The sequence below is a fragment of the Misgurnus anguillicaudatus genome, unplaced genomic scaffold (assembly GCF_027580225.2).
Source record: "Misgurnus anguillicaudatus unplaced genomic scaffold, ASM2758022v2 HiC_scaffold_34, whole genome shotgun sequence".
Lineage (NCBI taxonomy): Eukaryota > Metazoa > Chordata > Actinopteri > Cypriniformes > Cobitidae > Misgurnus > Misgurnus anguillicaudatus.
Genome location: NW_027395284.1, coordinates 2,357,235 through 2,384,766, shown reverse-complemented (window position 1 = coordinate 2,384,766; position 27,532 = coordinate 2,357,235). Strand labels below are relative to the sequence as shown.

The 27,532-nt window shown below is 37.7% G+C and overlaps 1 protein-coding gene across 1 annotated transcript in view; it reads right to left on the bottom strand.

The window, feature by feature from the left end:
* LOC141363371 (breakpoint cluster region protein-like) overlaps window positions 1–26,481 on the bottom strand; it is a 35,364-nt gene extending 8,883 nt beyond the window's left edge. The window contains exons 1-13 of the mRNA XM_073866034.1: window positions 26,347–26,481; window positions 22,908–23,012; window positions 21,757–21,942; window positions 16,203–16,310; window positions 14,803–14,863; window positions 14,443–14,495; window positions 12,244–12,384; window positions 5,006–5,127; window positions 3,845–4,010; window positions 1,995–2,114; window positions 1,820–1,895; window positions 1,616–1,717; window positions 1,244–1,318 (exon numbers count right to left, since the gene is read on the bottom strand). Of these exons, the coding sequence (XP_073722135.1) occupies window positions 1,244–1,318; window positions 1,616–1,717; window positions 1,820–1,895; window positions 1,995–2,114; window positions 3,845–4,010; window positions 5,006–5,127; window positions 12,244–12,384; window positions 14,443–14,495; window positions 14,803–14,863; window positions 16,203–16,310; window positions 21,757–21,942; window positions 22,908–22,982 (1,285 nt within the window). The 5' untranslated portion in view covers window positions 22,983–23,012; window positions 26,347–26,481. The remainder of the gene's footprint in view (window positions 1–1,243; window positions 1,319–1,615; window positions 1,718–1,819; window positions 1,896–1,994; window positions 2,115–3,844; window positions 4,011–5,005; window positions 5,128–12,243; window positions 12,385–14,442; window positions 14,496–14,802; window positions 14,864–16,202; window positions 16,311–21,756; window positions 21,943–22,907; window positions 23,013–26,346) is intronic.
* Window positions 26,482–27,532: the final 1,051 nt, after the last annotated feature.

The following is a 27,532-nucleotide window of genomic DNA, read 5'->3' as shown; positions in this document are numbered from 1 at the left end:
ACTTACCTGATATCTCCTTCAGTCCAGTTTGCTGACATTTCTCGTTGTGAATGTTGTAAATCCCTCATTTTAAAGAGTTGAACCAACTTCATGTTGCCATGACACGCGCGTCCACACTACGGCACGTGCGTCATTGTTTATGCATCTCATTTATCATTTCCTGAAAACTGCTTCAATCTAGTTTGCAACATCTCTAGTGGTGAATGTTTATATGCATGTTATCCCTCGTTTTAAGGAGCTGAACCATAACTTTTGTTGTGATGATGCGCGCGTCCTCACTACGACACGCCCATTACGGCATTCTTTCGGCTTTTTGTTCACACAGAGGGTTATCCGGGTATCTGACTAGGTCCTCTTTCCGGCAACGATCCCAGAAGATTAACGGAACGAGTTTTTGTTCACACAGACGCTTGTCTGGCAATTTTACAGGAATTTTCTGGGACCAAAGGTCTGTGTGAATGGGGTTTGAGAGAGAGAGCGCGCGAGAGAAAGAGATGAAGGTAAAGTCAAAAGTCAAAGTTTATTTATAAAGCACTTTTTAAAAACCGCAAGTGTTTAACAAAATCTTAAAACGAATCCTAAAATGTACAGGTAACCAGTGAAGAGAGGAGAGAACAGGGTTAATATGTTCTGGACATATTATTTTGGACCCACTGCAGTCTGGAGAGAGAGGCCTGATTAATTCCTATATAGAGGCCATTACAATAATCCAGACGTGATGAGATAAAAATGTGAATAAGTCTTTGAAAGTCTATAAAAGATACGAAAGATTTCACCTTGGTGAGTTGTCTCAATTGGAAAAAACTTGAAGTTAATCTGTTTATCCAATTTAAAATCACAGTCCATAATAACACCTACATTCTTAACATAAGGTTTCACTGATGGATTCAATTCCCCAAGATCCAACTGTAGGGATTCATAAGTGTCACCTGCCGTAAACAGCATGACTTTAGTTTTATTTTCATTAAAACTTAGGAAATATAGTACCATCCAGCTTTAATTTCCTTCATAGAGACGCTAACGTAGAGGCGCTAATGTAGGAGTATCTTATATATCTTATCTGATAAATTTGCGTGTCTTCTGCATAACAATGAAAAGAGATACCAAATTTCCAAAGAATAAATCCCAAGATGAGCAAATACAGGGCGAACAAAATAGGCCCCAAAATGGAGCCCTGAGGGACCCCACAGGTGAAAGAAGCCGTTGAGGAGGCAAAATCAAAAAGGCGAAAAAAGACACTTACTTAAGCTCTGTTTAAGTCCAGAGGCAGAATGGACAATTACATTCAGGAATCCATACAGTCCAGTAGATTCATCCTCTAGGGTGGAAACAGGCATGGAAATCCAGTTTTTAATAAATAGAGTACATAAAAACTAAATTAACATTTAGGTCAATGATGACATTCCCAAGATACATTATTAGAAAACAACCTCAATACAGCATGCATATAATTTGATACAAAAAATGTTGCACCACTAAATACTGTGATTGACAAATAAGAAACAAGTATTTCAGAGAGCAGTGCAATAATAATGTGGAGGGAAGCAAATACTAAACATGCTTTTTTTGTGTGTTAGTAATATTGTTATTTTTAAAAACTGTACACCTCTCTTACCCTCTTTATTGATGGTGAGGGGGATGTGGACCGTTTGAAGTTTGACACAGGAGTTTGTGAGCATTTGAAGCTCCATGGATGTCAGACTAAAGCTCTTAAAACCTGTGGAAATCAGCAAGAATTCAGTATGACATTGACCGCTATAAACTGGTAACAATTTCAATACTGTCAATACTGGTTGTTGTGTTACAGTATGCCACTCACATTTCTTCTGCTGTTCTCGGATCAGTTCCTTCCACTCGGCACGCTCATAGTCTGATGAGATCAGAAACATGTAGCTCTGAAACATATAACAGACACACAGATTGTGAGCTCGTGCAGGAACATCACAGGTTTGAGGATGAAGCAGACAGGAATAATGTGCATGTCTGGCTCTCACCTTTCCACTGCGGTTGTGCACTCGGAGAGGCATGTTAGGAGAGTTTAGCAGCAGTAAAGATTCTTGTTCTGACAGTTTCTTCTTTAGCCTCTCCATGACTTTTGACCCTTTGTTGGCTTTCTGTTGAAGAAAGCAGTGATATATAAAGATTGTGTGTGTGTTATAAAACCTAGTGAGCTGCCTACCTAGACTAAGGTGACCATGAAAACTAGGGACATTTCCTAGTTCAATGGTCAAAATATCATTAAAATCTCGTTTGTTGTCATCTATAAATAAAAAAAAATGGGGACAAAACCTTTTTTGAATGTTTCTTTTTTGTTGTTCTGGGTTCACTGCAAAAAATGTCTTAGTATTTTTGTCTTGTTTTCAGTACAAATATCTAAAAATTCTTAAATCAAGATGCATTTTCTTGATGAGCAAAATCGAAAATATAAAATGTAAGTGAATTTGTGCTTAAAACAAGCAAAAAAAAAAATCTGCCAATGGGGTAAGAACATTTTTCTTAATTTAAGTGTTGCCAGATTTTTTTTGCTTGTTTTAAGTACAAATGTATATATTTTTGGCTAGATATAGCCAAATAGCATATGGATATATAAACTAGATATATTATATTGGGTCATTTTGCTCATGAAGAAAATGCATCTTGGTTTAAGAATTTTTTATATATTTGTACTGAAAACAAGACAAAAATACTAAGTCATTTTTTGCAATGTTTCTAATTCAATTAATTGAACAATTTCTATAGCCTAAATCTAATTTTTTTCCCTATTTTTATACAACGCACAGATATGACATACCTCACCAAAGTTACTTCTAAGGTACTACTTCAGCTGATTTCATAGCTTTGTAAACGTGAAAAACAGAAACATATTTACACAAAACAAATGGTTAGTAACACTGATTTATTACTTTAATTTAACATGAGTAGTAAAACCTTATCCACCGATAACTTTGACTGTTTTCATATCTTATGATAACTTAAATCAACTTGATAACGCTTTCTTGTGTGTTGTAGTAAATTCTTTATCGCTAAAGCAGTGACGCGCAAACTTTATGCTGCACCGGTCTGGTTCTCCAAAGGCTAAATGTTGATCGGGTTTTTCAGTGCATTTGCTGGTTGTTTTGGACGTGCTGTTAAACTGCGACATTTCCGGGGACAGCTCCAGTCGGGGACAGAACACCAAAAAACGGGACTGTCCCTGGAAATTGGGGACGTCTGGCCACCTTAACCTAGACAGCATTTTTGTAGATCATAAGTGACCAAGGACCATAAAACCATAAGTCCATTTTGTTTTATTTATACTGAATAAATAAGCTTTGGTTTGTTAGGATGACGACAATATTTGGCAGAGATACCACTATTTTCAGAGATTGAGAAAATCTTTTATCTAAGGGTGCAAAAAAATCAAAATATTGAGAAAATTGCCTTCAAAGTTGCTTTCATAAGTCCTTAGCTATACATATCAAAATTTTTGAGATATTTACGGTAAGAAATGTACAAAATGTCTGCGTGGAAGATGATCTTTACTTAATATCCTAATGAATTTAGGCAGAAATAAATGAATTTATCAATTTGAACCATACAATGTATTGTTAACTATTGCTACATATATGTGCTATGCTACTTATGACTGGTTTTGTGGTCCAGGGTCACATAAGTGTGTTCAAAACATTCAATGAGCATTTAACAAGTTTTCAGATGTCTTTGAGCGTTCCTATAAACTATCCACAAAGATTTTGTTTCGAGTAAAACTCAATAGCATTTTTAGAATTAATGACATTTTCAGTGTGGTCTCAGACTTTTGGATGTTGCAGAATAGGATTTTAAAAAAGCCCAAAATGTCCAATACCCTCTCTCTCTGGATATCACTCCTGAGGGAGGAGATCTTGATCTTAATGGCATCCAGCTCTTCATCAGGGGCTTGTGGGATAGATAGAGGCTCTGACTCCTCCGCTGCCTGAAAGGTGAGATCTGAAAGAGGAACGTACCACTTGCAGTCGTACTGCTGGCTCTTCCTGCAAACAGAAGGAATAAATTCAATTACAAATAATCAAAATAAAAAAAATAGATCAAAGAATCAGATTATAAATGATTACATTTAAGTCAGAATATCAGTCTCAGGCTGCAAAAATAATGCAAACGAGTGAGGAAACAACACATTTGTGGAACACATGCAATAGACTGTTTTATATATACAGTACTGTGCAAAAGTCTAAGGCCACCATGCCATTTAGATTTAGATCATAAATAATTATTTCTCAGTCTCTTTATTAGAATATAACCAGAAGACTAGTATAAAATTGTACAGAAATAGTGTCAGGTATTAAGTGTAAACTCCCCTTCCAATTGAGCAATAGCAGGTTACTTCAGGATCTCTTAAACCTAAATAAAATTAAATCCAAATTTCTAATTCTAATCGAATGACTTTAGGACTTTAGTTTCCCCAAAAAATCTCAAGATGTGTTAAGTGCCAAGAAAGGTCACACTAAATACTGACTGATGCATGAAGAAGACGTCCTAAAATGGTTTTGTTTTTAATTTTGTGTACATATGTCCTGTATTTCTGTTTGTATCTTAATAAAAAGAGTAAAAAAATATGGATGGACATTAAAACTTTGCTAAAACAACAAAGCTGCTGGTGGTGGCCAAAGACAGTGGTTCCCAAACTTTTTCAGCATGCGGCCCCCCTTGTGTACTGTGCATTCCTTCGCGGCCCCCAAAGAAAATTTGTGACAAAAATCTGTTCTAAAACTCAACGTTTTAATAAAAAAACATTAAATTATACAAAAAAGTAGTGCTTTTGGTTAGTAGCCTTATTTTTTAGGCTTAATTACACAGAATTCATGATAAATTAATGTATTTCATAAAATGTCATAAAACTGGGGCCCCCCTGGCACCATCTCGCGGACCCCAGTTTGAAAACCACTGGCCTAAGATAGTACTGTATAAAAATCAAAAGAGAACTAGAAATGAAATGGAAATACGGGAGATAGATGGGTATTTTCCCTACCCTCCAATCTGTTTTTTCAGTTTGGCACAGAGCAGGAGGTCAGTGAAAAGAAAAATATGGCGTAGTTTCCGGTTCCCCTCCACCAGTTCCACCATGAAACCGTCCTTCAAGAGCTGACGGTTCTGTTGAATAGAGAAACCAAAGACACAATGTAAGTACATTTTAATTTAGATCATTTTTCATCAATATGCCATAAAACATCACCAAAATTCTTATTAACAAAAACACATTATATAGACAGACAGAAGTAAGGACAGAAAGACTTTTATGCAATAATATTCTGTATGCTAAAACACTTTTCTATGTGTGCCACTAGGGGGAAGTCTCACTCTATTTCTAAACCACGTCTCAAAAAAGAGCAGCAACCCACAATGTTGATGAGTCTTTGTGTTTATGAAATGAGAAAATTGGGAGGACATTTTAAAAAAAGGTAACTCCTGACCTAAGAGCATATGCTAAGTGAGCAGTGATAATCCCATGAGCCACATGGGCGGTAAACGTGTGAAAACATGCATGCCTAACAAAAGCCCCGGGCCACAGCGCACGCATCACTGCTCCCACGGCAACACGTCACCACTGCAGTGAGAGGAAACAAAAGATGATATCACAACCATCTCTCCCAACAAGAAGCAGTAACCTGGCTGCAGTCACCTACATGTTCGGCAGACTGTCTATACCCAACCAGTCATCATTAACACAATGACATCACTGCTGTTGACTCACACGCCACTGTGTGTGTGTGTGTGCGTGTGTGCGTGTGTGTGTGTGCGTGTGTGTGTGTGTGTGTGTGTGTGTGTGTGTGTGTGTGTGTGTGTGTGTGTGTGTGTGTGTGTGTGTGTGTGTGTGTGTGTGTGTGTGTGCGAGTGTGGCTTCTGTCACCACATACTAATTCCAAAACTCTCGCATCTTTTCATTGCATTACAAAATTTAATGGCTTGGTTTAAGTTCATCAACTAAATAATGAGATTACATGCCACCATTTTCAACATTTAAAAGAGCGGTTCTTTAAAAGCACCCCTTTACCATTTGGGGGGAAGAGAGCAATTATAACGTTTAGTAAATGAAAACAGTTCAGTCCGCATTAACAGTCTCTCTTTATTTCTCAGCTCAGCCGCTTTGGCGGTAATTAATGTGGGTGTTCTTGTTTAAATAAATGGTTACTGTCTTAAAACATAGTAGATGAACTTAGTATTGAATGAAGAGACTCAAAGATCCTCTTTGTGCCGGAATGATCCAGTCGGCACTAGTGAAATCAAATCCCAGGAAACAAAATGTTCCAAATGCTCCCACATTACAAGATTCTACCGGTCCTGTTTCAAAGAGAGCAAATGGAAATTCAGGAAGCACACCAGACGCATTATGCGGTTATCCAAAACATGTAAAGAGGATAAATGGCAGTGGCAGCCGGTGACTTCTTTTTTCGAGGACGTCCGATGGGACGTTCGTCACAAAATGTATGTGGACCATCATAACATGAGATCCTATGTGCATCACGTGTCTTGTCAAAATAAGTGCCTGCTGCAGACGCGCCAAAAGGGTTTATGATAAAAGGGACGCTCGCGTTTGCCAGATACTCACATAATCTCATGCGTAATCACAGTTTACTGTTAAGGGAGTGTCTTGCGTGTATTTTGTGAACGTGAGAGTCTCTTTTATCATAGACGGTTTTGACGCGTGTGCAGCAGGCACTTATTTTGACAAAACACGTGGTTTACATGACGCAACAAACACATATTTTGAAAACACGAGCAACACACATGATACTCCGAACACTTATATTGAATTTTCGCCCCTCGGATGAGCAGTCACGAGCCGCCATTGATAAATGGGAAGAGATATGAAAAAGGCACATATTTACAGCAAGCAATAATGTCTAATGAAATAACATAGTTCTGAATGTCATAAATCACAGTGTTACTGTATATGCCTTTAAAGTTAACATGGCAAGTTTATTTCTAATGAATAAATTCAGAGCCTGCCATTTTAATCAATAAATATTTACATTCAGATTTATATTTACACTTTTTGGCAGATGCTTTTATCAAATGCGAGTTACATTGCATTGCAGGGTACACATTTTTATCAGTACGTGTTACCTAGGTTCGAAACCATGACCTTTTGCCCTTCTAATGCAATAAAGGATTTAGATCTACTTGGTACATAATTTTTAAATAAAAATACATACAAATCTTTTTATTCGGAAATACAACACTTTTCTTGGGTTGGTATAAACCAAAGAAGTTTTAAAAAGTCCCTTGATCCAAACATGATGGCATCTATTTATCTATAGGCACTTAAAATGAGGATTTAAACCTTTATCCTGACATGCAGTGTTGGGGGTAACGCATTACAAGTAACGTGCATTACATAAAATATTACTTTTCTGAAGTAACGGGTAAAGTAACGCATTACTTTTTAAATGTACATATTACTATTTGAATTACTTTTTCAAAAAAGTATGGCCAGATGGCAGGCCAGAGCTTGACATTTTTGTGATGAAATATGCAGTTTCTGAATGCGTAATGTTTCAGTCATAAAAAACACTTGTAAGGCCTGAAAGAGATCAAGCCTCAGCCATGAAAAAGTAACGCAAAAGTAACAAAAAAGTAACGTAAGGATTACTTTCCATGAAAAGTAACGGAATTAGTTACTTTTTTGGGAGTAACTTAATATTGTAATGCATTACTTTTAAAAGTTACTTTCCCCAACACTGCTGACATGTATATTAATAGAGATTATTATAACAACCAGACACAATAGAAGAATGGGTGAACTAAATCCATGCATTCCAAATAAGTATGCAAAATATTGTCACACTTGTATGATTGCACAGAAAACAATAAATATATGACCATATAAAATATACCACCCAATGGCATGAACAATTTTTTTTCCCAAAGAGCACCACACACCAGACTTTACGACTGACATTTCCAAAGCAATTTCACTGCAGGTGAAAGGAAAGGACCTCCGACACACACTCACAAATACACACTCAAACCTATCTAAAAACAAAAAGGTCGGCTCTTCTATTTAAAACGCTTGCGCAAACACTTGCACTGCGTTTTATTAGTAAAGCTATAGTCTCTTGTTCTCTAATGTGAACATGATGTGCTTTCTGCATCCCTATAAAAGAAAAGACGCTCAAATGAGCTGTCTCAGCACATCAGATGACATTTTCCAACAGCTCGCCTCCAGTAGAAACATGACAATGGCAATATCTCATAATCACCCACTACAATTGGACTGAAACCACTGAAAATTAAGCCAGCACAGACACACAGCCAACCAGAACAAAATACTGCACAGCGTCTAGAGATTAAACTGTGTGTGTGTGTGTGTGTGTGTGTGTGTGTGTGTGTGTGTGTGTGTGTGTGTGTGAGAGAGAGAGAGAGAGAGAGAGAGAGAAAGAGAGAGAGAGAGAGAGAGAGAGAGAGAGAGAGAGATAGTGTAGGGAGCAGAAAACCTCCTGGTTTGTACATTTTTATCCTTCTTAAAAACTGGAATTTAGTGGCATTAAGGTTATGTCTATTAGATTTGAGGTCATCATGCGCTAGTGTACTAAACATTCACAACATTTACTTCAAGTAATGTATTTTAAATGTACAATCATTCTCTTTGGGTAATAGACCAAAAATTCTGATGAGTCAAACTGCACTCACTTATTTTGTCCATTAAAATGGGCCTAAGTATGAGAATGCCGCTCCCCTAATTACATCTTCTTCTGATCAGCAAGTGATAAAAACAGTAACAGCTACTGTATTGGCTGTTTACAAAAACAAAATATAATGTTTTTGTATGTCCCACCCAAACCTGTTTTAATATTGGTGCAAACACATAGACATGTAACTTTGAATTTGTGATATAATTATTTTTATTTGGAGTGTGACGGATCACAAAACTCATCGAATCATTTTTCGGATCAGCAAAAAAAAAGGGTGGGAAAAATGTAATAACAAATAAAGAAATTACAAACATTTATAAAAAAAGAACAAAGTTGTTGTAATTTATTATGTAAGGTCTAAAATTAGCATAAGGTACAGAAATCGAATCAAATGAATAATAACACTCTCTTTATTGTATAAATTAAATATACCGGTAATTATTATTTTTTAGAGCTACAGCAGTGATTTTCTCTTTGTCTTGGGTTGTTTGATTAACATTAATGACACAGATTTTAGTAGGTTAATTGAGGTTACTGTCTCTTTAAGACCAAATAAGCACAGACTGGTTTCTGACTGTAATCTATACACTTAAGACATAAACAAATGTTTTTATATAAAAAAAAGAATACTGTGGAGATAATTTTGTTTGTACGTGCCCTGTCAAGAACAGAAAGATTTTATGTTCGCTAGCTTTTTGAAACGCGTCTCTCTGTGTGTTCACTTTTGAGTGCACTTAAAACGTGTGCGCACACAGATGGAGGGCGAATTCCAAATTGCGCTTCAGGAAGAACATGCACCATAAACATTACCTCCACATAAAAACATTACGTTGTTTTCATTGATCTATTCGGCAAATGTATGTTAATGGACTACAGTATGAGACACAATAGCGCAACTCTCTTTAAAGTTTACACATCAAGAGTTCTGATCTTTGAAGGGATGATCACGTCTAATTGAAGCTGGACCTGACACATTCAACCACATGTGCATCTGTGCATACAGAAACCTGCTCAATTTAGCGCCTTTTTATAGTTAAAGTATTTAAAATCACTTGAATGTTAACATTTCCAAGCCATTGAAACACGTTCAATTGATAAACTTACCATATTTAAATTTGCGTATTAATCTGCAAATCGCATGCCAGCCGAACCATCACAGCATTAATTTTTATTAATAATATGACTCAATAAAACACTGTAAAAACTGTTGTTGTACTTACATTTTTAAGTTTAAAGGCGGGGTGCATGATCTCTGAAAGCCAATGTTGATATTTGAAATCACCTAAACAAACACGCCCCTACCCCAATAGAATCTGGACCTTCTTTTGATAGACCCGTCCCACACATACGCAACCCAGGCAACGATGTCGGTTATTAGACACGCCCCTTACTGCTGATTGGCTACAAGTGTGTTTTGGTAGTCGGCCCAATTCCCTTTTCCAAAGTGTTTTTCAAAAATTACGCACCCCGCCTTTAATCAACTTTCTTGATTAGTGAGGAATTGCTATAAATTATAAAAAATTAAGTTGAATTAGCTTAAGTTATTTTAACTTAATTTTTATAATTTAATTATACATTGAATAAACTTAATTAATTTAAGTTGAAATTAATTGTAAATACAAGTTGATTAAACATAAACATTACAGTACCGTAGTGTTGTTCCTTTGTTTACAAAGAAAAACAGCACTGCTACAAACATACGACTCTCAACAGACTGTGCTAGAGGTAGATGAGTGTGTGGTGTGATGTATGTGTGTGTTGTGTGTGTGTGTGTGGGTGTGTGTCTGAAGAATAAAGCAGGTGGTTTTGAGTAGCCTGAGGTTATCTGTTTGTTTATGCATGTATGTCTAATGTATATCTACAGGATTTAGGTGGTTTAAATTGCCTCCATGTGTTTGTGCGTCTTTATGCACAGAGCACATACACTGAACATACATCATGTGCACGCTTACATTAAATCTCTAGTGAGCGGTGATGCTGTATATAAATCCCACACGCATTGCTTTGTGTGCGTGTTTGTTGCAGACGCTGAAAGCTGCTTTCTGAAATCTGAGGTTTCATTTGCATTTTAATTAAGTGGCTTTGGCCCAGCTATTGAAGGCCTCTTGGGTCACCCCGAATCTCTCTTCCCTACCTCCCGCATAACTTCAGTCTCTAGCATGGGAAACACTAGAAGCCTTAGCTAAACCAACACAACCATGACCTGAACAATCATGCTAATGCTTCTGGCTGCCCACTGATATGAGTTCTGAAGTTACTCTTAAATAATGAGATCATTGTTCATTGGCATCAGGATCCATCAGGTAAACTTGGAGCCGCATACATCTCCCTGTTCAAGCTAAATGCACCTCCAGCCCAACTAAATGAATATTAGGAGCTAGATTAAATATCATGTAATTATGTTTTTGGAGATTTTGGAGCGGGTAAAATAGAGTTGTTCTTGCACTAATAAAGAAAACACGTTTTTACCAATTCATCTACTGTAAAAGCGATTAAATCTTGCCTGATTGATAAACAAAAGGCTTGTGTTTCCTTACACTGGGCTACAAGACAATACCCTCCACCACAACTCATTGATCTCCATGACTTCTTTCATGTACACACCATCAATATTTGATCAGCTTGGTCCGTCCACATGTCACCCGAGGGAGGTGGAAGGGATGGAGGGAGGGGTGTATAGAACCCTAACCAACTCCTTGCTGTTTGTTCAGTATAGGAGGAGCCTGCTTTCAACATAATGCACCGTTATGAATAATCAATGAGATGGCGAGTCGGTGGCTCATTATGGTAAGTTACACGCAACCCCTGCTCTCCATCAATCATACAGCAATTCACTTGCTTTTCTCTAAAGATCATACTGCTGGAATGAAGGGGTGGAAAAAGAGCTGCCCACACTAAAACCAAACGCATCTTTAATTCTTGCCTGTGAGACCACTATCTCTTTAAGAGGGGGTGATCTAATGATGTTCCCCTCCTCTGCCAGGGTCAGTGGGGTTTTAGCTTTCTTGCTTCTTGTAACCCATGACATCATCATGACTCAAGAGATTTGAAAGCAGATACAGAAGAGGTTATTACAAATTAGATCTAAAATCTATGAGGGTGAGCACAAAAAGAAAAATGAAAATTTTATTTCTAATGTAAAACTTCTATGGAGATCATTTGTGGGGCGCTGAGAGCAGTGAATATGGCCTCCATAAAACTATTGCAATGGAATTAAATGTCAATGTAAGTAAATAAGTGGCCATGGCTAGCTGACATGCAGCACTCCTATGAGTGATCTTGCACGTGGGATGAAGATAAATACACAGATCAAGAGAACCCCTGAATCCTGAGGAGGAGGAGCTTATTGTTAAAAGAAGTGCATTTATAACAAAATTATTCATTTTCGGTCATACTGCATACCCCTTGTAGGCTATAAATCTTAATAGGAGCTCATGACCTGATAGACTTCAGGTTTATGCATGATGGGTAACCTAGAAATCTGACATTTCTGTGCCCTTTAAAAATACGCATTTGACAAGCACGCTCTATCAAAAACATGATGTAGGATGTATGGGAGCGTCATTGCGTTCACCTCTCCCTTCTTCACTGTCATGGACTGCCGGCGAGGTGTGCTCTCTTCGTTTATGCTGGACAGGAAGTTCTGCGAGATGCGGAGGGCGTCCTGTAGCAGAGGGTAATCTGGATGACTGGAGGGTGTGTGTTTCAGAAGATCCTGTATGAAACATGCAAACAAACATGGTGGTTTTATCAGTATGTGTGCTTATTTTGCGCTGCTTATACAATGCTTAACCAATTGAGCTACAGGAACACTGTAGTATTACTGTAATTTATAATGAATTCATGAATACCAGGAAGACTGGAACAGAAGTACTAACGTACAGTACCTCTCCTCAACATAATTAGTTTATGTCCATCTCACAAATGCTATGGGATGAGCTGCACATTGATGTATAACTATTAAAGGGACACTCAATTTTTTTTAAAAGGCTCATTTTCCAGCTCCCTAAACATGTGATTTTTACCGTTTTGGAATACATTCAGCTGATCTCCGGGTTTGGCGGTACCAATATTAGCATAGCTTAAAATACATTGAATCTGATTAGCATTGCGCTAAAAAATAACCAAAGCGTTTCGATATTTTTCCTATTTAAAACTTAACTCTTCTGTAGTTACATCGTGTACTAGGACTGACGGAAAATTAAAAGTTGCGATTTTCTAGGCGATATGGATAGGAACTATACTCTCATTCTTACGTAATAATCAAGGACTTTGCTGCCGTAACATGGCTGCGGCAGGCTTAGTGATATTACGCACTGCCCGAAAATAGTCCCCTTGGTTACTTTCAATAGCAGGGGACTATTTTCAGGCACTGCGTAATATCATTGCGCATGCTGCAGCTATGAATTTCAAAACAGTAAAAATCAAATGTTTAACTCTAGGGGAGCTGGAAAATGAGCTTATTTTCAAAAAAAGTGGAGTGTCCCTTTAAGATCAGTATTAGTTTTATGGTGCACTCACATTATCCAAACCAAACTGGGCCCGAGCGCGTTTGGCCCCCAAAGCCCGCTTCGTTTGACTAGAGGGGTGGACTTGGGCGTGGATTACTTGGGCTAGCAAATTGTGCAAGAGCAATGTTCAAAAGGCAAGGCGTCAACTGCGCGACCACTCCCCTTCATCAGCCTTCGTAAAAACCTTCTGATGCACGCAGTAGGGTGACGTGAATGTCTGAGCGCCACAAGTTATAGATCGACTAAGCAATATGATAGACATGTGAGGGGGCAGTGTGTCATTACACCCCAAATGATTCAGAATAAAATACACAGACTTAAAGGGGACAGTTCACAAGACTTTATTAAGATTTAAAACGAGTCTTTGGTGTCCATAGAGTAAGTATGTGAAGTCTTAGCTAAAAATGCCATATAGATTTAGGTGTAGGTGTAAGCATAAATGTGCCATTTTGTGTGTGTCCTTTAAAATGCAAATGAGCTGATCTCTGCACTAAATGGCAGTGCTGTGGTTGGACAGTGCAGATTAAGGGGTGGTATTATTATTATAAAATCCCCTTCTGACATCACAAGGGAAGCCAAATTTCAATGACTTATTTTTTCACATGATTGCAGAGAATGATTTACCAAAACCTTAGTTGCTGGGTATCATGTTTTTTAGATTGATAGAAGCACTGGGGAGCCAATTACAACATTTAAAGGTGCAGTGTGCAAATTTTAGAAGGATCTCTTGACCGAAATGCAAAATAATATACAAAACTATATAATCAGGGGTGTTTAAATACCTTTCATAATGAACCGTTATGTGTTTATTACCTTTGAATGAGACATTTTTATCTACATACACCGAGGGTCCCCTTACCTGAAAGTCGCCATTTTGTGCCGCCATGTTTCTACAGAAGCCCTTAACGGACAATTTTTTTTACTAAGTTGTCTCCGACGATGACATGTTTGCCCGGTGGCTACCGTAGCTTCTCTATGTGTTTGAAAAACGAGAGGTAAGGAATGAACTGAGCCATTCGTTGCAATTCGCAACCTCGCCACTAGATGCTGCTAAAAATTTACACACTGCACCTTTAAACATGAAAAAAGTCAGATATCTTCATGATATGTCCCCTTTAACATTATGATAGCCTCCAATGTTAAGAGAGCGCTTTAATTCATGTTTTCTTAAAAACAATCACATCCTAATGATGAAAGCATGCTCAAAGACACATGGAAAAAATGCTTTAAGAACATGTTGTGATCAACTAAAGGTGACTCACATGTAAGACAAGGGTACTCCGGGTCACTCTGTCCACGGGTTTATAGAGCAGAGCTGGCAGAGACAAGACAGAAGAGAACACAAGCACACACACACACACACACAGTGGGCGATTATTCACAAGAGCCACTTTCATACCGCAGGCGTAAATGCCGATGTTTGAAACCTTATCTAATCCACCCACTCAAGGGTTTTAATGCAACTGAATTTAAAAGAGGGAAAAGACATAACATGCTATGAGCTTAATGTGCAACAGTTATACTCTTAATAAATAGAGTATGTGTTTGTGGATTACAATAGACAAGTACACATCTGAATATAAAATATATGTAGTAATAATAAAGATTTTGTTGTTTCTTACCTTCCAGTGAGTATTTGGCAGTCAGGTCCTTGCACTCCTTGCTGCTCCTGACCTTGAGACTCTGTGGTGATATCAGAGACAAATTCTGGATCAATAAAAAGGTACTGGATGACTTGCACACTTTCATAGAGGCCTAGTGTAACTGTAATCTAACACCAATCCTCAGTGGCATTAGTTTCTCTTGTATTACTGCAGATGTTGTCCTATCCAGCCAAGTTAATTAATATATACAAATGTATAAAATGTACTGACATTTCTTTATGTTTAAAGCATCTCTGAATCAATGTCCACTAAAAAGAGTATAAACTTGTGTTTTACTAAGCATAAGCCATATTCGATCTGTAAAGAGTACACTATGGTGCATAACACACACAAAGCTTACTGTTACATTGAAAAAAATTGTGTTACTTTACTGTATATATATTTTTCCCACTGCATTGTGGGTACCTTCTTCCTCTTGTCTTAACTGTGCTTATAAGGAATCCCTTTCGGTCGCTCTATATTTGTGCTGACAGACTAAATGAATAAATTAGTCTGTCACATTTCATTTCATCTACATAAGCAATACAATTAAACGCTTCCTATTGTTAGCTTTACACCGGCGGCAATAAGCTCATGCACTAGAAAATGTCCTCCCCCACTACATTGTATTAATATGTGTTATCAGTACTTCTACACACCAGTGTGAACAAACAATTATCTTAATGTTCACCTTTCCTCGTGTTAGGCAGGAGGTATGTCTATTTTACAAAATGAAATAGTAGTTGGCATGACAACGGTGGATGAAACTCTGAAACTCTGAAAGGCCAAAGCATCAGTTTTATATCCCTGGAGTGCCGCACCCCTAAATGTGGGTTCACACCAGTTGCGTTTGAGGCGTCAAATTCGCGTCTACCGCTTCTAGTTTGCCGCTTGAACATTTTGAGTTTACTCGCTTCATTTGCGCGTGAAAGCCGTGTGTTAAATTCTAGTTATCGAGACATTCATGTAAAAATTCGCGTCATTGGAGGGGCTTCTCCGACTCCGCACGCACACAGACCTCCAGCAGCACATCAACGCGTCTTTACATTGACTTAACATTGAAATCACTTGCGCTTGATGCCTCTATCGGGGCTGGTCTGAACGCAGCATAAGAGAAGAGCAGCAGGTATAGGCACGCATAAAAGCTGGACGTGACTTCTTCCTTGATGGTTGGCTGGATGAAGGACCCAACCATGAGCCGTTGCCAAGGCTTTAATTTCACTTACTTCAACTTCGACTTGTTAACGTAGGATATTCCTAAGTTCTACCCAATCAAAGGCTTGTATTTGTTTCAATAATAAATAAGATGGGAATTAGGGTGGATGTATCTGCTCTTGGATTACAATAACAGGCCCCCCAAGCGCTTCACTAGATGTTACCTCAGAGATTTCGGCGAACTGCGTGTTCGCCTGACAGCATTTCTCAGCGGTCTCGACGGCAAGTTCGTAATTATCCACAAAGGCCCTGTATACTCCGAGCTGGCTGGCCTAGAGAAAAAGAAAAAAAGTGAATAATTTTTACTTTCTTGAACTTTTCATGTTAAACTGTAGGATGCAAACTGTTCAGATTCATGACCATATCCAAAATGGCAGCTGCTGCTCATCTGTAAAGAGTGAGATGCACGCATGTACCCGTCATGTTGACATGGGGAGTACAGACAGGACAGCGTCATCGCAGCAGGAGCAGCTGGACCGATGCTGCGCTCGGCTACGGAGCCTACAGCGGTTACCATGGCAGCAGAGTCCAACTCAACAGCAAGCAATTAATGCGTGCGCATGGTGCTTGTAAAAAAAAACCCATTTGGAAATCTGATTTAGCCCATTCAAACTCAATAGCCTTTCTGTCAGCGCTAAAACCTTTCTCGTGTGTAACAGCTTAATAAATCTTTCAAAATACAAATATACATAAGATGGGTTTGTGTGGGCCTATATGAATTAGAAAATGAGAAGCTCCAACCACAAAAAAACATGACATGTTCTGTCCGCCTGTCCACCTTTCATTTTCAGTCCTTGTATGATTTTTGTCTAATTTTACAACTGTACCTTTAATGCTTAAGTAAATCATTACATTTTTGACGCTGAATTTGTCATTTGCCATGTCTAAGAATAAACCTTTCCCCCTGCACAGACTACAAAGTCCAAAACTAAGGTAATTTTCGCAGTGTGTGCAATCCTCTCCCCGCTGAGCAGAAAGGACCACCCCGGGCCAGATTCTATCTGTGGCGTGAAGTGCGAGAATTTACTCTGCGACAACCTCATTACAGCGTGGAAAGGGATGATGACCGTAATAAAGCAATAACAACACATGAAGAGCTAATCAGTCTAAATGTAAGTTGATACGTTAAGCCGTCAAGTAAAGAAGTTCAATAAAAATAATACAAACAAAATAATACAAAAAAATGACTTAAAGGATTAGTACATTTTCTTTTAAAAATCCAGATAATTTACTCACCACCATGTCATCCAAAATGTTGATGTCTTTCCTTCTTCAGTCGAGAAGAAATTATGTTTTTTGGAGAAAACATTTAAGAATTTTTCTCATTTTAATGGACTTGTATGGACCCCAACACTTAACAGTTTTAATGCAGTTTAAAATTGCAGTTTCAAAGGACTCTAAATGATCCCAAATGAGGCATAAGGGTCTAATCTAGCCAAACGATTGTCATTTTTGGCAAGAAAAATAAAAAATATGCACTTTTAAACCACAATTCTCGCCTATCTCCCGTCCTGTGACGTGGAATGCGTGAAATCTCCGGTCCTGTGCGTAATGACGTGGAAAGGTCACGTGTTACATATATGAAACGAACATTTGCAGACCATTTTAAACAATAAACTGACACAAAGACATTAATTATTATCATTCGACAGACAACAATGTCGGAACGGTCCTCTTTTTCCACATTTGTAAACACTGGGGCGTAGTTTCGCATACGTCATGCGTGACCTCTTGATGTGATGATGTATTACGTGAGGTCGCGCTGGCGCGTCACAGTACCGGAGGAAGACAAGAAGTTGTGGTTTAAAATTGCATATTTTTTATTTTTCTTGTCATAAATGACAATCGTTTCGCTAAATAAAACCCTTATGCCTTGTTTGAGATCATTTAGAGTCCTTTGAACAATTTTAAACTGCATTAAAACTGTTAATTGTTGGGGTCCATTAAATTCCATTAAAATGAGAAAAATCCTGGAATGTTTTCCTCAAAAAACATAATTTCTTCTCGACTGAACAAAGAAAGACATTTTGGATGACATGGTGGTGAGTAAATTATCTGGATTTTTTACGAAAATGTACTAATCCTTAAACTGGAACTATAAAGATACAAACATAGCACTTTCCTGTAACTCAACTGGTAAGGCATATCACTAGCAACAACAAGGACATGGGTTCAATGCCCAGGAATTGCACATATGCATGCACACACTCATAAAATGTATAAAAACACCACACACACAAAAAAGTTGATATATCAGCTGGTTGAGACAGCTTGACAGAGACTTCAGCACAGCGGTGTTCGTATCCTTTCAGCCTAGACACACTTCCTCATGATGACATGACCATATGCTAGACCCAGCTGAAGATAAAAGTTTCCTCCTGCACTTAACCATGTTTAAGTAGGTCACAGATTTGCACTAAAAAGATGTCAGAATCTCTCTCTGTGAAGACAACAGTCCCTGGAGGATTTACATATGGATGTCATTGTCAGGTGTAAAACATTTAGAGCGAGAATATTAACATTAACATCCATCTCGCAGCTGAGCGGCGAAATGAACAGCACAGCCCTTTACCTTTGACACTGATTCCCATAACGGGTCGAAACCCTGCGTCGACTTTCTCATTACGATGCGTTTAGAGAAGGCAGGAAGAAAAAAACGACACAAACAGCAGGAGATGTTTCTATTAGTGACTTTAACTACATTCTCATGCACATACTCTCTTGCATCTCTTTCATTCATCTTGATCCTTCTCCTGCTGCGAGCGACTGTCTTTTTTAGGGGGTCTGCCTCCTTAGACGCCATCTCGCCTCTGGATTCTTGTTAATGGACACAGGAGAGGGCGACAGGATCTTTGACCTAACCCTCCAGTCAAAACCAGAGCAGGTTCTGGGGTAACGCCACCTGGCTACTGTAGCCGTGGGTTGAGGGACACTGATGAAGAAGATGGAGGATAAATAAATCTGGAATATGACTCTAGCGTTTGCTGGTCTGACAAAACGAGGGGGATTTATCTGGAATCACGTGAGGAAAGAAGTTAATGGAAAAGAGGAGGAGGGAGATAGAGAACACAATCTTGGAATGGCACTATTAATAGCCCTCTCCTTAGGACACAATGCAAACACTGTAGTATCTGCACAAGTGGCCGGGTAAAAGCAATACAGACTCCTGCAGTCCAGACAATCTGTGATTGTGTGGTGTCACTTCAGGGGCATATATCGTTCAAGATTTTTTTGAGTCAATAAAAAAATCCTAATAATTGTTATTCAGCCCTATGGTGCATAAAAAGTGAGACTTTGGAAAGGAACAATTAAGCAAGTGAAATTGGGATTTCTCTTTATTGTGAACAAATATGTCACCAATAGGCTTTATGCCCAGCTGCACTACTTCCTGAACTTCAGCCAGCTCATTGTTTCCTGTCTGCCATTATTGGACAAACTGATTAATCCAGGTGTGTCTGATTATTGTTGTTGTGACTACTGAGGTCAGGCACACCTGGATTAATCAGTTTGTCCAATAATGGCAGACAGGAAACAAGGAGCTGGCTGAAGTTCAGGAAGTAGTGCAGCTGGGCATAAAGCCTATTGAGATTAAAAAAATATGATTTTACAAAAAGGTTGTATTTGTTAACATTATGTAATGCATTAGCTAACATAATCTAAAAATGCATTTCTGCAGGAACTGCAAAAGTGTGCTTGCTCTGGTGCGGTCACTAACGTGATTTGTGAAATGTAAAATTTTAGAATGTTTCCCAAGTTCATGTACAAAGTTTGGTTTCAATATGTGAAAGAGTTCCTGAGATATTAACTACTTCCTGTTTGGCGACTACGCCACGGGTATCTTTTGGGCTGTGATGGGCAAATGCTTCCTAAAATCAAAAATCCTTCTAGTAACTTTTGTATGGCTTGGTCCAAAGATTATGTACGTCCAGTTTCGTGAAGTTCCGACAAAATTTGTGACCTGTGAATCTTTTTTGGGGTTTTGTGTTCAATCCAATATGGAGCAAGAACGACATGGATCCGTGACATCATGTCTTCAAGCAACTTAGACCGGCACTTCCCGAACGTTTAAAAGTTTGAACAGGGTCTCTGTGTCAAACGGCCCAGTTGCAGGAGCTGGCCAAAAATTTGGGCTGAATATTAAGAAAATGAAGAACAACTTTTTGCAAGCACACTTAACTAGGAACAATACTTAAACAGCATTTAATTAATTGTAGTCTGTGTTAATTTGACCATTTACTTATACATTAAAATCAAAAGTTCAAACGGTTAATATTAGTTAATGAAAAATAAACTAGCACTGGCTTTAGCTAATATTAACAAAGATTCATAAATGTGACCCTGGTCTTAAAGGGATAGTTCACCCAAAAAATGCAAATTCTGTCATTATTTCCCACCATCATGTTGTTCTACACCTGTATATGTTTTTTTTATTTTGATGAACACATTGGATTAATGATGGTAAGCACACAGTTGCCGTAACCATTGACTTCCATAGTAGAAAAAACAAATGTGATGGAAGTATTTTGATAAATGATGAATAAGATATTTAAAAAAAAAAAAACAAATTCCATAGTATTTGTTTTTTCTACTATGGAAGTCAATGGTTACAATCAGGTGTGTGCTTACCATCATTTATCAAAATATCCTCATTTGTGTTCATCAGAAAAAATACATTCATACAGGTTTAGAACAACATGAGGATAAGAAAATGATGTCAGAATTTTCATTTTTGGGTGAACTATCCCTTTAAGTAGCAAGGGCATATTTGTAGCAAGCCAAAAAATACATGTATAGGTACAAATCCTTGATTTTTATTTTATGCCTAAAATCATTCGAATATTATGTAAAGATAAAGTTCCATAAATATATTTTTTACATTTCCTACCATAAATATATCAAATGTTTTATTTTTGGATAACTTTGAAAGCAATTTTCTCAATATTTTGATTCCGGATTTTCGAATAGTTATTTCTCGACCAAATATTGTTCTATCCTAACAAACCATAAATCAATGGAAAGCTTATTTATTCAGTATCCATAAAATGTAAACATTTACGCCTGTTTGCAAACAATTTTACTTCTGTAAACTGTGAAACATTTCTGAGTTTTTTAAAGACCACATTCTTTCTGATTCCATTTTTCAAACTTGAGTAAGATGAGATGTTGCTGTTAGAACATAAATAATACATGCAAAATGATAAAGTGCAAAGTTCACTGTCAGGCGATATATTTTCTTTAACCGAAGTACCCTTTCAAAGCCTACAGCGAACGGCCGGTTTAGACTACAGCCCTCTACTTCCCGGTTGAATTACGTCAATATAAAAGTTTTTGAATAGCTAAGCTCAAATGGCACTGCTAAGCTAATCTGCTGTCGAATCACAACACAGTAAACAAACTACACAATCAGAACTCGATTTGTATTTCTGAAGGAGGGACTTCATAGAACAAGGAAATCATAAGTCCGTTTTTAGGACAGTAAAAACAGCGGTACACAGATAAGTAAACTGTGTGAAAAATACTGCGTTTTTTTTACATGTGAAACATGAACACATGTTATATTGCACACTTTAATCACAATCAAAGCTTCAAAAACACAAAAAGAGCGGTACCTTTAAGATAATTTTGAAAAAATCTGTTAAGTGGGTACGGTAAAACGTGAAGTTTGATGGCATGATGTCTTTAACATAAAAACAGGTCTGTTTAAAAGCCGTTACTCACTTGTTTTTGGAAAAGGTCTCCTACGCGTTGATGGTGACTCCACTGTTGCACTCTGGGTAAAAGGCCATCATAGAATTCTTTGTGGATCTCATAGAGCTCAGGCACTTTGAAGAAGATGGTCTCGATCTGCTGAACAGTCAGGACAGGCTGGGAGGTGGTGGCCGCTGCTTTCAGGGGCTTCATGGGCTGAAAAAGTAGAGGTAAGAGAACTTTATATGATAAGAAAATGTGTGAGATGTTTAGAGGGTCTGCCTAGAAAAACTAATAAAAGAACGGTGAAGTTTTTTATAACATAATCAAACATATAAGCATGCTACTATGCACATGAAGTAAGCTGAGAATAAATACTGAGTATAAAGTGTTTCTATAACATATCTTTTAAAGGATGTCAATTTTCTTAAAAAAAAAAAAAATCCAGATAATTTACTCACCACCATGTCATTCAAAATGTTGATGTCTTTCTTTGTTCAGTCGAGAAGAAATTATGTTTTTTGAGGAAAACATTCCAGGATTTTTCTCATTTTAATGGACTTTAATGGATCCTAGCACTTAACAGTTTTAATGCAGTTTAAAATTGCTGTTTCAAAGGACTCTAAAATATGCACTTTTAAAACACAACTTCTCGTCTTCCTCCGGTCCTGTGACGCCCCAGCGCGACCTCACGTAATACGTAATCACGTCAAGAGGTCACGGATGACGTATGCAAAACTAAGCCCCAGTGTTTACAAGTGTGGAGAAAGAGGACCGTTCCGACATTGTTGTATGTCGAATGACGTGACCTTTCGACGTCATCACGCAATTACGTGAGGTCCACAGGACCTGAGGAAGACGAGAAGTTGTGGTTTAATTTTTCTTGCCAAAAATGACAATTGTTTCGCTAGATAAGACCCTTATGCCTCGTTTGAGATCGTTTAGAGTCCTTTGAAACTGCAATTTTAAACCGCATTAAAACTGTTGGGGTCCATTAAAGTCCATTAAAATTTGAAAAATCCTGAAATGTTTTCCACAAAAAACATGATTTCTTCTTGACTGAACAAAGAAAGACATCAACATTTTGGATGACATGGTGGTAAGTAAATTATCTGGATTATTTTTTTAAGAAAATCGACTTTAAAATAATCCTTTAAGATCCCTAGATAAAGATCCCTCACCAGTAACAGCGCTTCCAGATGGCTGAGGTAGGTCTCTTCACTGGCCAGGATTCCAGACAAAACCCTCTTTCTCATCTCCAACCCCTTCTCCAGGTCCAACTCCGCCTGTGCCAAAGAGAAAAAGACTTCACATACTTCTGAACAACTAACACGACACTAAATCATATGACATTAAATTACATACTGGCGTTTCTGGAATGAGCTATAAAATAGCGATTTGGCACTGGCTCAATGGAGCAAGCTCTCTAAGGACTTATAATAACTGTCTTAGTTACATGCGAATCATAGAGAATTTATATCACCTTTGAACTAAATAGAGACTTTCATAGAGTCGACTACATAGCAAGCCCAGAGAAAATGATCAAAGATACCACAGGCATAGAATCCATCCAGAAGTGAGCAATTTTATGTTTTTGTGCATGTAGGATGTGAGCGCGTAGGTTACGCAGCGCTGATAAGGGCTAAATAGGCCTGAAATGTTGGTTTCCATGGCCACAGCACAGGTAATGGAAATCACAGATGTTTGTGATTGTCTCATGAGACTTTCTAGTCCAGATTTTAGGATAAAACATTCTTCCCATCTGCCTCATGACTGTGTTATCACTGCAGTTCACACTGTAAAGTGTGTAATACTTTATTGTATCACTGAACAATATGAAGAAATATCTGTAAGAAAGCCATTTAAAGGTCAATTCCCAAAAAAAAAAAAAAAAAAATCAAAACATTGCTTCCCGACCAGCCCAACATAAGCTAAGACATGAGTAAGGAGCAGGAATGTCTGTGTCAGAGAGTGGAGAGTGCTTGGTATATCAATTTGAAGAGTCATTTCTTTTATGTGTTTGCAATGCCGTTTGGTGATTTTCCGAAACAGAAATAACATTTTACACTAATAAAAGACAATCAATCTGACATTGAATTTGGCTCAATTCATAACTGAAATGTTGAATTATGAATTAAATAAAAAGGGTATAATGCTGCTTGACCACACAAAGCTTGCAGCCACAATGTAAAATGTTGCCAAAGCATTGCTATGTGGTAACAACAGGGTTAGCAATTTTAAAAAGGAAGCCGTAAAATGGACCATTAACTGCAAATGTCTCCTCTGGAGAAAAGCTGTAGAAATGGCCATAGACAGCAAGGTGTGACTCTTCATAAATGTGCAAGCACAGGACAGCTCATTGAAAAACAGTGTACTCATTCAAATCGTATTTTGTTTGAGGCAAAACAAGGTTAGGGAGTGAATAACCTCACCCAATAAAACAATAAAAGAACTAAGGGCACATTTACACGACAACGATTGTACTGAAAACTGAAAGTTTTAAAGAGCACCTATTGTCTGATTCACGTTTTTGTAATTTTCTTTGATGTGTAAGTGTGTATTAGTACATGTTAATAATATGCAACCAATCTGCAAAAATATGCAAAAAAGGTACATATTCCAAAATAAACGATGATGCCAGTTATCGTCTCCAACGTAAATCTCTTTTCTTGGACTACAACAAAGACAAGGATTGTAGGCAACAGTTTATTTCCTGGGATTGGTGATGTAGAGAAGACCGACATTATCATAATTCCTCCCGCCTGTAAGTTAACTCCGGTTAGCATGGCATTGTGACCGAATCTTTCAAACATGGTGAGGAGCGTCACATTTTCGTCTGACGTCAAAGGTATTCAGGCTAATCACAACGTACAGATTAACTGGCCAATCAGGGAAACTGAGCCTTTCAAATCTGTGCGTTTCAGGAACAGAGTGAAATCTGGAGCTACAAAAAAGTATGGTATGTGGAAAAAATGAGCTTTTTAACCATAAACCACCCAAACACATTGTATTATACCAAATACACAAAATAACGTTGCTTTTAGCATTGAAATAGGTGCTCTTTAAATTTTTTCCTTTACCTTTTTGGAAAAACTTTACGAACACACCACAAAGTTGTCAAAACTATGCTTTTCTACACAGATCCGCAAAAAACACAAAAATGCTGTATTATAATTGTGTAGGCCACCATTGTTGTTATTGTTTTCGGGAATTTGCGCATGCCTGCACTGTAAAAATGTTGTGTTGTATCTAATTTTTACGTTTAATCAATTTGAATTTACAATTAATTTAAACTTTTTGACTAATAAGGAGTTGCTATAAATCATATAAATAAAGTGGAAATACATTAAAGGAACAGTATGTAAGAAATTTATATTAATTAATTATAAAATGGCCCTGATATGTCACTAGACATTAAAGGCGGAGTCCACGATGTTTGAAAAAAGGAGACGGGCCGACTACCAAAACACACCTATAGCCAATCAGCAGTAAGGAGCGTGTCTACTAACCGACATCCTTGCCGGGTTGCGTATGTGTGGGGCGGGTCTATCAACAGAAGGTCCAGATTCTATTGGGGTAGGGGCGTGTTTGTTTAGGTGATTTCAAATATCAATATTGGCTTTCAAACATCGTGGACTCCGCCTTTAAGAAATCATTTTTATTTCAAATACTTATATCACTCACAACAGTGGTGTGGCCAGGATATTGTCATTTAAAAAGTGGAGTTGCAGCCTTCAACTGATGTTTATGTTGTCATGTTGTGTATTGGCAACCAGTTGTGTGATTGCAGTACCAGTTTTAGCCACAAGTTTTGTGATTGCAATATCAGTTTTGGCCACAATCCTACATACTGTTCCTTTAAGCTTATTAAACTATTTATTTTTAGCAACACCTCACTAGTTAAGAAAGTTAAAATGAATTGTAATTTCAATTTGAAAAACTTCCACTTTGAAATCCTTTTTTCAGTAGGACCCCAAGTTTCAAATTTACGATTGAAAATGCCGTTGTGTGGCCATCCATATATAGACTTGTGTAACTGGCTTTATTTCTCTGTAGACCATCCCAAAACTGTTTAAAGTTTACCTGAAGCTTAAAGTGAAATGTTTACAAAGCAAATCCCTCTCTAAATCTGTCCATATTACAAATCCTGCATTGGCTGTGTATTTGTTGGATAAACAATTTTTGTGCATGCTGCTGTGTATTTACTAGCAGGGGTAAGGTGTACAAATATGTACTCCAGTTTTTTTTTACTCTGCGTTGATTAAAATCCATGTGGGAGCTAAACACAGGTCAAAAGGGCACTCAAAATCCTGGCATGCACAAATAAACTGCCTGCCTCTGGGCATCGTATTGGTAGGGAGAGCTATCAATCAAACTGACAGCCAATGGCTGTGTCAATGAAGAAGGAAAGGTCTGTTTCGCAATCAATGATTTAATTTGGTTACATGGCTACTGTGTGTGATGTAGACGCTTTTCATAAGACACTAAAAAATAAAGTTGGCAAATGGTGGCAGCTAAAAAAAATTGTTAAGACTATGCAGTAATTAATGCAGGATTTTTTTACACAATGCCAAACTATATGGGATTCAAGCTGGATCAGAATTGTATTTGCAGACTTACAGACTTGGAGGACTCGATCGAGCCAGAGGAAAGGGTGTCACGACTGCTTCGGCTCTTGGAGCTGAGGTGAGGGGAGGAGGAGGGGGAGTCGTCAATGTAGGGCAGGATGTCATGGTGTCGCCGCTGCTCCTCCGCTCGGTCGGCATCGTAACCATAGGTTGGAGGAGTGCCTGCAAATGGTCCATCTGTGAGAAAACAACAAGAGAAATCACTCGAAAACAGTTTTAAAACCACAAAAAAACCAGCTTATTAGAAAAGCCTTTAAAGGCAGAAATATTTACTGCATGGACTGTGTGCAGACATAAAACTATAAACAGCTAATTCTTCAGAAACAGCACTATATTAATTAAGTTTATTGGGAGACAAAAACTTTGTTAACAGGAAAATCCTAAATATTCTCTTCACTAAAAGGTTTGGTTATTAAGCTGCTAACAGTCTCAATGGACCATCTAACATTTACTTGAGCCAATGGTCTCAGTTTAGATAAACTTACAGTTACGATCATATAAGACAAGCACATCTGCATCCCTCTGGGAAAAGTGCAGAAGACTTTCAATTCTTTATATATACAGATTTTCTTTCGATTCTTTTAAAAAGGAGACACCAGTGCACTCTTTTCATTTGTGGATTTAAAGCACTTCAAGACACAGAAGTTTTCAATATCAAGTCAATGCTGATGAAACCCTTGCATTGTTGCTGGCAGGTGCAAAAACTCAAACATGGCCAAGGTAACACAGTGATTTATCCTCAGCATAAGCAATGCAAATGTCTTGTGGATTGATGCAAGTAAATCATAAAAGCAAAGCTATATCCAGTTTTTAATACATTTACTTAAAGAATTAGTCAATTTTCTTAAAAAAATCCAGATAATTTACTCACCACCATGTCATCCAAAATGTTGATGTCTTTTTCTGTTCAGTCGAGAAGAAATTATGTTTTTTGAGGAAAACATTCCAGGATTTTTCTCATTTTAATGGACTTTAATGGACACCAACACCGAAGAGTTTTAATGCAGTTTAAAATCGCAGTTTCAAAGGACTCTAAACGATCTCAAACGAGGCATAACGGTCTTATCTAGCGAAATGATTGTCATTTTTGACAAGAAAAATAAAAAAAATGCACTTTTAAACCACAACTTCTCGTCCATCTCCGGTCTTTTAATTGCGTAATGCCGTGGAAAGGTCAC